The sequence below is a fragment of the Panthera leo genome, chromosome B2, assembly GCF_018350215.1.
Source record: "Panthera leo isolate Ple1 chromosome B2, P.leo_Ple1_pat1.1, whole genome shotgun sequence".
NCBI lineage: Eukaryota > Metazoa > Chordata > Mammalia > Carnivora > Felidae > Panthera > Panthera leo.
Genome location: NC_056683.1, coordinates 141,519,028 through 141,533,588, shown reverse-complemented (window position 1 = coordinate 141,533,588; position 14,561 = coordinate 141,519,028). Strand labels below are relative to the sequence as shown.

At 54.0% G+C, this 14,561-nt stretch overlaps 1 protein-coding gene across 2 annotated transcripts in view; it reads right to left on the bottom strand.

Annotated features, from left to right (window-relative positions):
* The window catches only part of SYNJ2 (synaptojanin 2), a 103,778-nt gene that overhangs the window by 59,204 nt on the left and 30,013 nt on the right, over window positions 1-14,561 (bottom strand). For both annotated transcript variants that reach the window (XM_042940163.1, XM_042940164.1), the window contains exons 3-4: window positions 7,915-8,185; window positions 3,804-4,029 (exon numbers count right to left, since the gene is read on the bottom strand). In XM_042940163.1, coding sequence (XP_042796097.1) covers window positions 3,804-4,029; window positions 7,915-8,185 — 497 coding nt within the window. The remainder of the gene's footprint in view (window positions 1-3,803; window positions 4,030-7,914; window positions 8,186-14,561) is intronic.

Here is a 14,561-nt window from a genome sequence, read left to right as displayed (position 1 = left end):
GGGAAGCACTGCCCAAGAGTGTGGACGAGGCCCCTGCAGACGACTGACCAGGGCAGGGTCAGAGCACCGGGGGAGCAGGGCTTAGGCTGTGGGGACAGGGAGTGTAGGGTCAGACAAGTGGTGGGAGGGAGACCACAGGGCATTTCAGGAAGGAGGGAGTCCACCATGGCTAAGTGGTGGTGAGGCCAGGCCTGGGACCCCCCTGGTCTTGTCTTGGCAACTCTGAGAAGCCCCTTTCACAGAGTGGTGGGAGCAGAAAGCCAGCGACCGTGAAGAGAAAGGGATAATGCAGGAAGACTCACAACCCAGCAGATACACTTTTGTCTTCTATTTGCTGAACTTGTACCTCCAGGTGAGGCATTTACAAGCCAATTCTTTCCAAGTCTGCTGCATTCTTGGGAGGACACGCAGTCATCCTGCCCTCCCTGGATTAATCAGTGGCCTTATCTTCAATAGCCAAATATTTTTCATCTTTTTCACTTTTGATAGACCAAAGGGACTTTTTTGGTTTTGTCTTTCTGCATGGTGAGTCACAGCTGCAGAGCAATCCCACCAGGTATGACTCACGGCAGAGCTGAAAGGACTCCAGGTTTCTTCCCAGGGAGACTGAGATGTGGTCCACACCTGCACACACGCATGCACACACACCACACACACAAATGCACACACACGAAACACCCCCCACGAACACGCACTCACACCACACACAAATGCACACACATGAAATACTCCCCCCACAAACACGCACTCACATACCACACACAAATGTACACACACACACAACCCCCCCCCCACACACCCCCCAACATGCACACACATACAGCCTGCCTTGGAGAAGAAAGCTTGTTCCTTCCTCTTAGGAAAAATGTTAAAGCAAGGCAGAGTGGGTGCACTGAAAGCACCCCTCTCTTCTGGCTCCCTGAGTGTTTAATTCAGGGGAGACCCTGCCTCACAGGACCAGCCTGCTCTGTCCTGCCATTTGCAAAGGAGCACAGCGTGGCAATTCATGAGCCGCCTTCATGCATTTACTGAAGGACTTACACTCCCAGGTGGCCACAAGCTTGGGTCTGAAGAGTCGCACTTCTGTAGCAGGGTCCTCAGCCAGACGTGACCTATGGGCAGCCACCGAGGGTGGGGGTGGGGGCAAGCAGTCCCAGCTGGGGCTCCTTCCCGCTGTGGCTCCACGCCAATCTCCTCCAAGATGCTGCCTACCACTCTCTGGTGACGAACCCACATTTCAAGGCCCGCCATTTCTTCAAACATCAGGTCACAAAGCAGGCGACACCATGCTACTTGGAAGAATGGCCCCCACTCTGCCTACTGCATCAGTCTGATTCCAAGCCCGCAGGATGCGATCAGTGCACAATCTGCCGTCACCAGGAGCAAAGCCACCAAGACTGCAGGGAGGTACACTCTGCCCCGGGACACCATGCGGACCCAGACCTCACGGTCTCTGGCCCGCAAATGTGGGGGAGCAGAGCATGCAGGGCCCCCGTCAGATCCCCGCAGCCCTGGATGGGCCAACTTCAACGGGGTTACAGGCTTCCCAGACGCTTACTGTGCATCACATGTCACGTGCATCTCCCCAAGCTGAGCCAAGTGGATGCCGCAGGCTGAGCTCCCTCCCCAGGAGGATGCTCAGAAGTGCCTTCACCAGCGGGAGGTAGGGGAGGGGAGGAAGGCAGCACTGTGCTTGGCAGGAACACTGGTTAAGTACATTATTTCACTGAGGAAAAGATTTTTAGGTTATAAAAAAAACAATTTAGATCAACCCTAAGTACTTCTATTGCTACAGAGTGCCGCAAACAAAACCATTCCCTTATGGCAGGGACAGAGAGCAAGGGGCTCTCTCGTGCCAGTGGGAGCAACACGAGTCTCTTGAGTCTCTTGCTTCCCGGGAGCACCTGCCTTCCTTCAGCCACGCTCATCCTGCCTCTGAGAACATTTCAGAAAAGGGGACGATGCACCTACAGCAGACGCTGCCTGGAGCTGGCTTCGGGGAGCGGCTGGTGACCACGCCCCCTGGGGGGCTATGCTGGGTCCCCAGGGTATCATCAGGGTGTCCCTCAGCAGGATGCTTTCCTGGGGGAAGCACACGCTTTCACCACTCTCCTCAGTTTCATCTGTGTCCTCTTCTCCCCCGGTGGCTTCCCTACCCGGTGCTTTGTGTGTGTCTCCCCAACCTCACTTGTCTGTTGGCTTTCCCTTCTCCCTGCAGGCAAGACCCTGCAGCTGAGCGCCAGCCGAGGGAGGCACTCCCAGGAGGCTGAAGGCACCCGTCCTGTTCCTGCTGCGTCCCTGCCTGGGCAGGCTCACCATCAACATCAGCTGAGGGGCTCAGGGTTGGCTCCCGTGTTGCCGATGAGGACACATCTGGAATCACCTCTGGGCACTGAGTCCTCCCCGCCGCCACCCCCACCGTGGTGTTCACACTGTCCGGGGCTCTCTGAAGGCACGAATCATCCTGGGCGCCTACTTCCCACAGCGGAGAGCCTGTAGTCTGTCGGGAGTAGCCCCACAGAGAACAGCTTTGGGTGCGAGGCCAGCACAACCCCCTTGCCCTGTTACATGTCTGGTAAAAGTGACATCACCGTGGGGCCAAGTAGCTACATGTTGGTCCCAGATGGGGGCCGCATTCCCAGCTGCCTGCCATCTCTGGATGAAATAACCAGAGCAAAGGCCCCAGCCCCAACCAGTCTATAGAAAAATGAGAAAAGCAGACACTACTGAGATTTTTTTCATAAAGCTAAATGTGCTGCGTTTAGAGCACAATTCTTTAACATTGAATTATGTCTTTGTTATGGGTCGAATTGTGTCCCCCAAATAGACATGTTGGAGTCCTAATCCCAGCACCTTGGAATGTGACCTTATTTGAAGGCAGTCATTGCAGATGCGGTTAGTAAAGATAGGGCACACTAGATAGGGTGGGTCCCCTCATTACAGGGCAAAGGGACATTCTGGAAGAGGACAGCACGTGGAGGTGAGGCAGAGACGGAGGGCTGCGACCACGGGGCCCTCCTCTAGAGGGAAGAGACAGGAAGGATCCTCCTCTAGAACTTTCAGAGGGAGCACAGTCTTGCCAGCCCCTGGATTTTGGGCCTTTGGGCTCCAGAACCGTGAGACAATCAATTCTAGTTTTCTTAAGCCCCCTGTTTGTGGCACTTTCTTACAGCAGCCTGAGGAAACGCCTACCACTGACTTACATTTTCAGTGTTAACGTGCCTAATCTTTCAGGAACGACGGTGAAAGGGAGGACAGGGGCGCCTGGGTGGCGCAGTCGGTTAAGCGTCCGACTTCGGCCGGGTCACGATCTCGCGGTCCGTGAGTTCGAGCCCCGCGTCGGGCTCTGGGCTGATGGCTCGGAGACTGGAGCCTGTTTCAGATTCTGTGTCTCCCTCTCTCTCTGCCCCTCCCCCGTTCATGCTCTGTCTCTCTCTGTCGCAAAAATAAATAAAAAACGTTGAAAAAAAAAAATTAAAAAAAAAAAAAAAAAAAAAAAGATCCTGTTGGATCATCCACCACCTGCCCTCTTAAACAGCCTGCCACCCTTTATGACCACGGCAAAAACGCCCGCTTCCTTTTAGCTGCAAGTACCTCGGGTGAGCAGAAGTGGATCAAGAAAGCCGCCCCCGGCAAACCGGAGGCCACACTTGCAGGCAGAGCCCCTGTGACTCACTCTGTTCTCCAGAGGAAGGAGCCACGATCCCCAGAAACGACCTCCAAACATGCCTGGCCCTCTTCTGTCCCAAATGGAAACGCACGTGCGCGGCTGCGTCCCCGCCGCACCACCGGGCGCCACTGACCTGCTCTGTCTCCACGAAGTTGGATACGTGGCCGTCGTCGTTCACGCCGCGGGTGTGGAAGCGAGCGCCGGCGCGCTCGCAGCTGATGCGGGAAATGAGGCAGGCCTTGGCCTGCTTGTGTGAGGCGTAGACGGTACGGATGGACACCACCCCGCAGATGACCTTCAGCAGCCAGTCACAGCAGCTCACCTGGTGCTGCCTCAGGGGCACGTGCAGCAGCTGGTTCCTGCAAAGCGGAGCCCACAGAGCCTCGGGTCAGCACACACGCTCCCGGAAACACTGCGCCCAAAGCAAGTGGGGCGGGGCCCCCGCAGGATGGGGTGCAGGTGCCCGCCATGAACTTGGCGCTCCGGGCGCGTGGCCCGGAGGTTCACATGCTTCCGAGACCCCCACCCCCGCAAGCAGCGGGCAGCGGAGCCACACAGCAACAGCAGCAGCAGCAGCAGCAGCGGGGACGGCCTGGAGCCGCTGCGGAAGTCCGTATCGGCGAACGGAAGCCGAGCCAGGAGTGCGAGCCAACCATCACCTTCCAGGGACTGTCAGAGAAGCCTCCCTTTAGATCCCTGGCCTCCGCACTTTTAAATCAGAAGTCCCATCAGTCAAAAAAATTAATCATAGGTTTTGCCCTTAAATAATAAATGATAAAAATAATCATTAAATACACGTATGCTGGCTTAAATTACATACGTAACACATGAGGTCTGTCCTGTCCCAACGAGAGCACTAGGAAGCAATCCAAAATAAAAAAAGGAGACAAAAATAAAACAAGGAAAGTTCCAGCCCTCCTCCCTACACCTGTGGATTGTTCTGGGCCTCTGGGGACCCCTGGTGTCCCTGATGATAAGGAGGGGGATAAAAGCCAACGTTTACCAAGGGCACTGAGCACCATTCTAAGTGCTTTGGGATGGATCAGCTCACTTCATCCTCCATAGGCCCCATATGAAAGCTGTTACCATTCAGCCCATCTTACAGATAGAGAAACTGAGGCACGGAGAAGTGAAGGACTTGCCCAAGGTCACAGAACCAGCAAGCAGCAGCGAGCAGCTGGGAGCCTGCCCTCTTCACTGCTCTGCCAGGCCCAGGCCTATCTCCTCTCCCAGTGAAGGCCCCACGCGTACAGCCACACCCCTGCTGGCCACAGCCTTCTGCTCTGTCTCAGCTTCCCCACACCCACTCGACCTTACTCCGCTCAAGCGGCCTCTCTGAGAAATGAGGCCTCGGAGGGGTGCCAGGACCCCCGACCCCGCCGGCTGAGCTCCATTCCAGGTGCTCAGGGCACAGAGCAGCACCTTCAGATGCCTCTCAGACCCTCCCAGGGAGGCAGGAGCCTTCACAGAAGACTCTCTCCCATGGGGTAGTAAGCAAATCTAGATCACAATGCCCTATCTGTTTAAAAAAGGCAGCACTGTTCCTGCCCTAGAGCCTTCCTCAAAGAGAGCAGCCTTCTCTCATTTCTTCCAAAGCGTGTTGTGCTCCTCCTTGTCTCCTCCTTGTGTCCTCCTTGTGCTCCTCCCAGCAGCAGGGACTCCCCAGGTCTCAGGCCAGGCTCCCCCACTGTGAGCACACACTTGCACCTGGGCGCTGAGACACGACCCCCCTCAGGGAGTGGCCACATGGGTCCCCTTCTGAGCTCTCGCTGCCACAGTGCTGGTCTGCCTGAAAGATGACGATCACCGAGACCTCCTTTACAAAATACGTTTTCCTCTGAATCACTCTCTAAAATTCAGACGATGAACCCGCTTTAGTAGCAAATTAAATCTGCATATGGTATCAAGGCAAAGCCTCCAGAACATTCCAGTCTTCCGGCCCCACAGCTATGGCAGCCGTCAGTCACCAGAGGTCAGGCAAAGGAGGCTTTTGCCAAATAGTCAACTCTGAATCCCTGTTTGTAGTCACACTGGCCTGGCGCTCTGTAGGAGGACGGCTCCTTTCCTCGGAGGGAGAGACCCAGATCTGTGAAGGAAAAGTGCTTTGAGTTTCCTCCCAGGCTTCCATCGTTCTGGGAGGCAGTTATCAGTGGGGTCAATTACCAGCCAGGAAAAACCACTTCACGCTGCCCAACGCGTTCCCTCGTTCACCAGCCACGTTCAGCGTTGACCCCATCTGACTCTAGATGTGGGTCCAGACCTGGAACACAGCACCCCAAATGGTGGGTTTAGGCAGTCAAGCCCGTGACCACTCAGTCAAGGCTGACTCAGTTGTGGTCAGTTCCGTGGGCGCCGCCCAAACACCACGCCCTGGAGGGTGGCGCGGCCCAGCAGCCCGGCGCCCTCCACAGCCGCCGCCCCCTCTCAACTCAAGATGGAGTCTGGCGTCCACGTGGGGCGTCCTCCCTTCCCAAGTCCCTCTCGGCCTCCGCTTCGTGGATCTCCACTCTCACTGCTTTCTGTGGGCCTCAAGTCTCCAGCCACAGAGCTGGCGGAAGGAGGCCTGACGGGGGCAGTCACAAAGGTGCCGGGGCCACCCCGTTTCCCCGGCATCCCCTATGGTCCTTCGATGTTGCCAAGCACGTTACAGCCTGTGACACCTCGCTCCGCTCCTTGCCTGGAAGTCTTCGTTGAGAGTGGCTCCGAGGCCTTAGTACAAATACTTCTCGTAATCCACAGCCCTTGTATCCCTGAGCTCAGCTGACCTCAGGGGCACGTGCACCAGCTGGTGCCTGCAAAATGGAATTAGTGATTCACAGAAACACCGTCTCCTGGACCTGTCACTCAGAGACTGGTCCTCGAACCGCAGCGCAGGAGCCACATCATCATCTTGCTAGAGACGCTGAGCCTTGGGCCCCAGCTCAGACCCGCTGAATCAGAATCTGCCTTTTAACAAGAAGAGCAGGAGATTCACAGATGTTTTAGCGTTTGAGCACCTTACTGCCCCCGCAAACTCAACAAAACCAGAAGGCCCAAGAGGATCTGAGGGTAGAGAATGCTGGGGCCCACGGAAGGAGATGGTGAAGCCCCCTCCTCCAGAGACAAGTCGGGCCTGGGTGAGGGTCTGAAGCACCAAGGGAAAATGTTTATCCAGTGATCCTTACGACTTTCTGTGTTCGGGCAAAGGGAGAGAGGCAGATACAAAAAAAAAGGATGTGAATAAGCCTCACCGACCCTGTCTTAGGGCTGGAAAACGGGCCGAGCTCCAAAAGGCCAGGACTGGGATTCTAAGAACAGCCCAGTGTATAAAGTACATTGGAGCAATTTCTACAGCAGGATTTTCATCACGTTGGCTTCTGACTCACTTCCCACACGTCTCCTGGTCCATCTGAGAGGTACGGCATCATTGACAACCTAGGCCTGGCACCAGTCTATGTAAATCACTGTGCCCCCCTCCCCCAGACCTGCCAAGGTCAGGATCCCCAAGGCCCAGAAAGGGCCATAGATAATTTACATACTTATACAGTCATCCACACCTAGCTAGGTCCGTGAAAGAGCACCCAGATGACCCTAAACATACAGAAATCCAGGCACCTTTGTCTGGGCTTCAGGACATGTCTTATCACATGAATGCACATCACCTTGGCAGGCGGACTCAGTTTCCCCATTGTTGGAACTGGTCTGGCTTGGTGATTAACAGTATGGGATCTGGAGCCAGAATGCCTGGCTTGTTCAAGCCTCAGTCTCCTTATCTATAAAATGGGAATAACAGACAGACCCACCCCCCCCACACCTCATAAGTTACTATGAGGATTCTGAGTTACTGCCCACCAGCAGAGAACTTAAACAGCCTGGAATGTGAGCACCTTATAAGCATCGGTGGTAAATGTGTGTGTGCCAGAGGGTAACCAGGATCACTGAGAGGACCGCAGGAGCACTGACCACAGCCTGGCACTTAGGAAGCACAGGATGGATGTGGGCTCTTATGGTCTTGACTTACAGAGAGTTTCTTTCCTAAATCTACATTAGACCACTTTGAACACCTTCCCTGACCCCGGGCGGGGAGGGGGGAGGGATGAGGGTGTTAGCGTTCTTCTCACTGCGCTGAGACTGGGCTCGCAGAGGTACCCCAGGATCTTGGGGACGATGTAAAGCAGAGAACAAGGACACAGGTTTCAATCAGAGCCCACCATCCATGTGACCCGGGGGGGAAAGGGGGGCAGAAGACGACCCAGGGCCCTCACCAAAAGAAGGAGCTCCCCCACTCGTAGCTGTCATGGTCCTGCTTCTGTGCCCGGACGGTGAGGTCAAAGCTAGACCCATCATTGGGCCAGGAGAAGTAGAAGAACCCTGAGTTGAGGATTTTCCTCAAGGCTGTGAGGCGGTCCTCCTCCTTGGCCTCCTCCTGGAGAGGGTAAAAGTCGGTGGCAGTGATTTTATAGATTTCAGCCTCTGGAATTCTGCCCACGGACGTGCAGCCTGTCACCAAAACCAGGAAGCTCAGGGAAGCACCACCTGGAAGGGAAACAGACAAGAAGGCTCAGGACCACAGTCAGCAGGCGGAGAAGCAGCTCACGGCCCACGTTTCCGCTGGAACCACATGACCGCATCAGGAATCTCCATCACCTGAGCCTGAAGCCCGGTGCCTGATGCTCGGAGGCTGGCCCCCGACCAGCAGCAGCACCACCACCTGGAAGCCTGCTGGAAATGTGAATTCTCAGGCCCTCCAGACAGCCAGGCGAGGGGACAGCCACCTGAGCTTTAACAAGCGCCCAGGCCATTCTGATGCCCGCCAGCCTGAGGGTTACTAGCCAGGGGCCTTCCCAGCCCCACAGTCTCTCCCCAATTCTGCCCCCTCCCCAAATCCTCAGGCGCCACCTGGCTCAGGGTCTCCAGGTGTGGTCAGTCCTGCAAGCTCAGTCACTAGAGTCGCCTCTCAAAGCTGCCTGATGGAGGACCTACCTCTCTGCTTCAACCCCCCCACCGCCCCCACCTCCCCCAGGACTGAAATGGGAGCTCCTCGCAGGCCGACCACCCCCATCCCTCCCCACATACGGACACCTAGGGTCCAGCAGCTCCCTGGGGCTGTCCTCTGTGGTTCCTCAAATGCACCATATGCCCTCATACACACGGGCCTTTGCTCAGGCCGCTGCCTCTGCCTGGGATACCCCACCACCGCCTGCCCATCACGGCCTTCCCCACCCACCTTGCCCGCCTCCGCCCTCCAGAACAGCCATGAGCCTTCCCAGTGTTCACCAGGACCACCCTAGCTCAGCCCCTCTTTCCTAGAATTCCTCTCCACCCTTCTGGAGCCTTCCCTGCTCCCCAGAGACATTGTTACATGCCCCTTCTACATGCCAACAGCATCCCTGTTAGCCCTCATGTATGCAAAACTAACAACCTCCATCCCATCTGTGTCCCCAGGAGATTGGGGGTTTCTTAGGGACAGGACTCTGTTTCATTATGATATCTGGGCACTGCACATGGTAAGTCTTTGATGAATACTTCCTAAATAAGCCGAGAGCAGCTCAAGCCTTTCCCAATCCCCGTGAAGTATTACCCAGGCCACTGCCAACCTAGCTGCCAGGAGAATGAGACACCCTCCTCCGGGGACCCCACCAAACCATCTGCGGCTGCTTTCTGTTCTGTACCCCCCAGTGCATAGCGGGCACACAAAGGTTCCGACAGATACCTGCTGTGTGGGTCAGGGGTGCGTGGCAATGCTCTACTCTGGGGACATCAGGGAGGGCGCCCCTGCTTTATTTCAGGAGAGGGCCCCAGAGATAACTCAGGTGACCAACTGGCCTTCAGGGGCTGGCGTGGTTCTGGTCCAAAAGATATTCTTCCCAACCCCACTGATGCTTAAAGGACCTGTTTCCAGTAAGATCTCCTCCACATGGTCAGTGGTCATTATCTGCAGCCATGGTGGCCAGCGGTTTAGATCTCTGGACACTCTGATAAAAGCCCCTTAGGACCCACTGCTCACCATCTATTTCCCCCCACCCCCTCCTCACACTTGATAGGAAGAAGGGAGCTACTTGGGGCCAGGACACATCTGGGTGTTTTTTTATTTTTATATTTTTGTTTAATGTGTATTTATTTTTAAGAGAGAGATAGAGCACAAGTGGGGGAGAGGTAGAGAGAGGGGAAGACACAGAATCCGAAGCAGGCTCCAGGCTCCGAGCTGTCAGCACAGAGCCCGACGCGGGGCTCGAACTCATGAACTGTGAGATCATGACCTGAACTAAAGTCAGATGCTTAATGGACTGAGCCACCCAGGCACCCCTGGGTTGTTGTTGTTGTTGTTGTTTTTAAATGTCTTCATTCAGGGCACCTGGGTGTCACAGTCCGTTGGGCATCCGACATCAGCTCAGGTTGTGATCTCATGGCTCCTGAGTTTGAGCCCCACACCGGGCTCTGCTCTCAGCACAGAGCCTGCTTTGGACCCTCCACCTCCCTCTCTCTCCGCCTCACCCTCCTAGCACTCTCTCTCTCAAAAATAAACAAACATCAAAAAATAAAATAAAATAGGGGCACCAGGGTGGCTCAGCCAGTTAAGCGTCCAACTTCGGCTCAGGTCACAATTTTGCAGTTCACGAGTTTGAGCCCCTTGTCCGGCTCTGTGCCGACAGCTCAGAGTCTGGAGCCTGCTTTGGATTCTGTGTCTCCCAACCTCTCTACCCCTCACCCACTCATGCTCTGTCTCTCTTTCTCTCAAAAATAAATAAACGTTAAAAAAAATTTAAATAAAATAAAAGACGTCTTCGTTCAGTAACTAGGTCACCACGCCTACTGGGAGGGAGGACCAACAGGGAGATGCTATTGGCTCATATCCCACCTTCCCAGGCAGATTATCAGGAAACTCCTTTAAAGCAACTTAAGAATTAGGCAGTTATGCTACGGACAGTGACAGGCATCAGGAGGCTGAGTTTCTTAAGCAGGACAAGTGTCATTTCTGGAAGACAGGTAAGGTTTATGTGGGGTCGATGTCCTCAAAGTATAGACTCACAAATGCCAAATATTCCCGCAGCCTGTGCTACAACCAGGCCCAGGCATCCCATCTGCATCTTCCGATGTGCTCAGTGTAGAGAAAGCAGGATTCAAGGACAGTCAGAGGAGTGGCCGGAGGGCAGCCCCTGCGGTCTAGGCGATGAGCCCGAGACTGGACTCTGTAGGGAGTGGGTTCAAGGAGAGGCATGGAAAACTTTACGTCCTTCCACCCAAATTGTGGAGTGGATTTCTAGCACTACTTCCTCAACAGCCTCTGCGTGGGCGGACCAAGTCCCTGGCAAGAGTCCCAGGTTGCTTTGAAGACAGTAGGCATTTCCTGCGCAGGGCAGTGGCCCGGAGGAGGCTTGGGATGGGCGGCTGCAGCAGGCATGAAAAGGCTCTTAAAATAAATGAGACTCTGAGCTCCTGAGTCCTGGGATTGAGGGGCTTGGGAGAAGGCACAGGTGAATAAAGACACCACCCCAGGAGCGGGAGCGGATTGGAACCAAGCACTTTAATGACAGCTGATTCTCAGGGTGGCTGCTTATGAACTCTGTTCTATGAGCTCCCTCTCAACAGCCCCCTGGGGGAGGTACCATTTTTAGTCCCGTTGTACAGGGACGGAGATGGAGACACAAAGAGGTTAAGAAGCCTGCCCAAGGTCACACAGTGGGGGAGCTGGGATTTGAATCCACTTTCGGGCTATACCACCTGGGCAAGTTACTCAGGTCAAGTCTGGTTCCAGAGACACTGCTCTTACCTATATCCTTGCAGAAGGATCGCCAACGTGCCCAACAATGCCGCCATTTCACACATGAGGGACTATCCCCCCAGAGGGAGCTGAATCATCCATCTGCCCAAGTGCACGGCTAGTCTGTGTTGGACCCAAGATGGGTCCAACATGGGTTCATCCAGCCCAAAGGTCTGGCAGCTTCCGATCACGATGGCTTACTGTCTCACTAAGCGTCGCTAAGGTACCCTTTCTCATTTCCAAATTGACACTGAAAGTGTTCATCAGTAGTTTAAATGATTGTGAATAATGTATTTTTCGGGCACGTGCTAAATATTGACATGTAAGAATAAACCTTCTGTAGGCCTCTTTACCATTATCAAGTGGGACCTAGACTCTGGTTTGACAGTCATCCTTATATATTATTTAAAGCAATGCATGAACAAGTTCTTCTTCAACAGATGGGATTTTCCTCTGAATTCCCATTCCACTCCCACCCCCCTCAGAATTTCATCCTAATATCACATGTTTTGTGCTTCTGTGTCTCATATTGATCATACTGTGCAGTAATTTGATCCTAATGCTGAAAGTGTTTAAAACACTTTGGCCTGAGTTATCATTACAATGATGTTTTAGTACAAAATCAGTCAAACAATGTAAACAAAACGCTCTGCTGAATACTGATTTAACATAAAAAATAAAGATTTGTTGGGAAGGTGGATGGGACCTCTGGTCCATACACCCATGGGTAAATATTATTTATTAACGGAATGAAACTAGATTCTCTACCAATGCTAGTTCTGTTTTTCATTTTTATATGTGAACACTAAGAAACCTTGTTCACATTGATAGATCGATGAAATGTTGCCCAATTATTCTTCAAAGTCCTTCTGAGTCATCTGCCAAAAAAAAAAAAATCGCAAAATCTATCTAGAAAATTACTATTAACGCTGTCAGCCGATACCCCAATTAGGTTCTCCTTCAGTTTTGTAGAAAACAAACAACTGGCTGTCACCGGACTTGTAAACAAACTGTTCCCCAGTCACGGAGGTGACTTACTTCCTCCACAGTGCTGACAATATTGTGACCCCTCCCTTTGTTAGCCATCCACAGGTATTTACTTCCCAGAGCAACACACTGTGTGAGATTCTAGAGGGAGAAGAAGGTAAGATAGAAGAAGGGTGGCTGTGGGTGGGGCAGAGAGACTGAGAAACCAGTCCCTCATCGCAGGGACGTTCTTAGGCAAACCAAGGAGGTGAGGACCTAGAAACCGTTTTCCTCAGCACTGACCAAGCCCGTCGGACAGTCTCTGTGACCCCAGAGGAGCCACACTAGACCACAGCCTCTCCAGGAGGGGCACCTGGCCCTACTCAGCCTGGCACGTGGCTTCCTGTTTCTTCAGTGGTGGCCCCATCTTGTCTGGCACCCTTGGGTGTGTGCCACACATGATAGGTTTCAAGGAAACGGTCCTGGTTCGAGCCTAGCGCTGGACTACCGGGGGTCACTATCCCCCGGCCTGTCAGTGTGGTATTGTCTCTAGGGGATAAAAGGGGGGCTGGCGGGGCGGGGGGGGGGGGAGGGCGCTCACCTGCCCCAGGTGTGAGATGTCCCCGTGGGTGCTCACTTTGAGCACAAGATCTAGGCTTTGTTTTAGTAAGGCAGGATCGGTGTTCTCCCAGGGAGGAAGCAGGGCAGGCCTGAGTGGGGGAGGGTCTCAAAAGTCCTTAGTGGAGGCTGAGTTCAGGGGCTTGAAACCAGTAAGAATCTTACAGCAGGGGAAAGACAAAACTCAAGCTTGTTTTGGCGTCAGAAGATGAGGCTCTCGAGTCTGCAAGCCTCCACTGGCCTGTGGGGCCTCTGGCCGGTCTCCTACCCTCTCTGGCCCTCAGATGCACCAGGTGGCCTCTATGTCCCTTCCAGCTCAAGGAACTCTGGTTCCAGGGCTCTGGCCAAAGGGAGAGCACACCTGGGTCAGGGGTTGCTGGCCACAGTCAGGGGAGGTCACAGGCCAACAGACACACGAGGCAGAAAGGATCACACAAGGACACACACACCCCTCCAGAGGGCAGCAGGCTCACAGTCCAGACAACTCCTACAGCCTGAGCAAACAGGCTGGAGAAATGGAAGGCAATGACCCCAATATATATTGTTTAAGGGGAGGCAGGGTTTCCGTGTGGGAAGACGAAGAAAGTTCTAGAGACAAATGGTGGTGACGGCTGCACAACATTGTGAGCGTCCTTCATGCCACTGGACTGTACATTTGAGATTAGTCCAAATGGGAAATTTCATCTTCTGTATATTTTACCACACACACAAAAAACCATGGAGACCTCAGTGTTGATTTTAGAAATTCTTTCCCTCGAGAGGGCTGCCTTCAAGACCCAATGCCAAGGCACCGCTGCCCCAAACCCCCTGGCCCCTGAAGTAACGGGGCCCGTGTCTTATCGAGCTGTGGCCATTGTCATCTGGCTGGGCAGGGCTGGCGCTGGAGTCACCATGAGTCACGCGCAGACACAATGCCGTTTGTGCAGGGACAATGCTGGGTGTGTTCTTGCCACTGGGCCTCTGGCTTCCCCTGCGCTGGCATTTCTCTGTTTGCTCAGCCTCGGAGCTCACTCCCTAGCCAGGTTCGTGCCAGTCTCAAGCCCGGGGTTCCCACAGACCACCTTACCTATCCTGCTCGGGCAGGACACTCTCCCACTTAAAGCTGCAAAGTAGGAGCTCTGGGCTTTCCCACCCGTGGAGTGGGGCGCTTTGGCCAAAGGGTCCCCAATGTCTCCCCCCCATGCCGACAAGCTCAGAATTCTAAATACCCTGTATCCACATGGCACAGTTTCAAGGATCTCTTTCACCTTCCCTTTCTAGAACATGAAAGTGGTGCAGATGTCGGTGTGCTGGCAGCTTCCACCAGCTCACGGGAGCCAGCCATGCACATCTTTCCCCAGCTCTGCACTGCAGCCTGAAATCAGCCAGGGGTGGGTTATCTACACCGTGGAGATTGGCAAACACTACACATCGGGGCTTTCCCCCCAGAGAGCTGGATGTCAAATATTTACCAGCACCCCACTGCAGATAGGTAATAAGTCATTCTAACTCTGATGAAGGCCATCAGACCATTGCAAGACTTTCTGGAGAATACTGCAGGCCCTGAATGTCAAGACTAAAGACTAC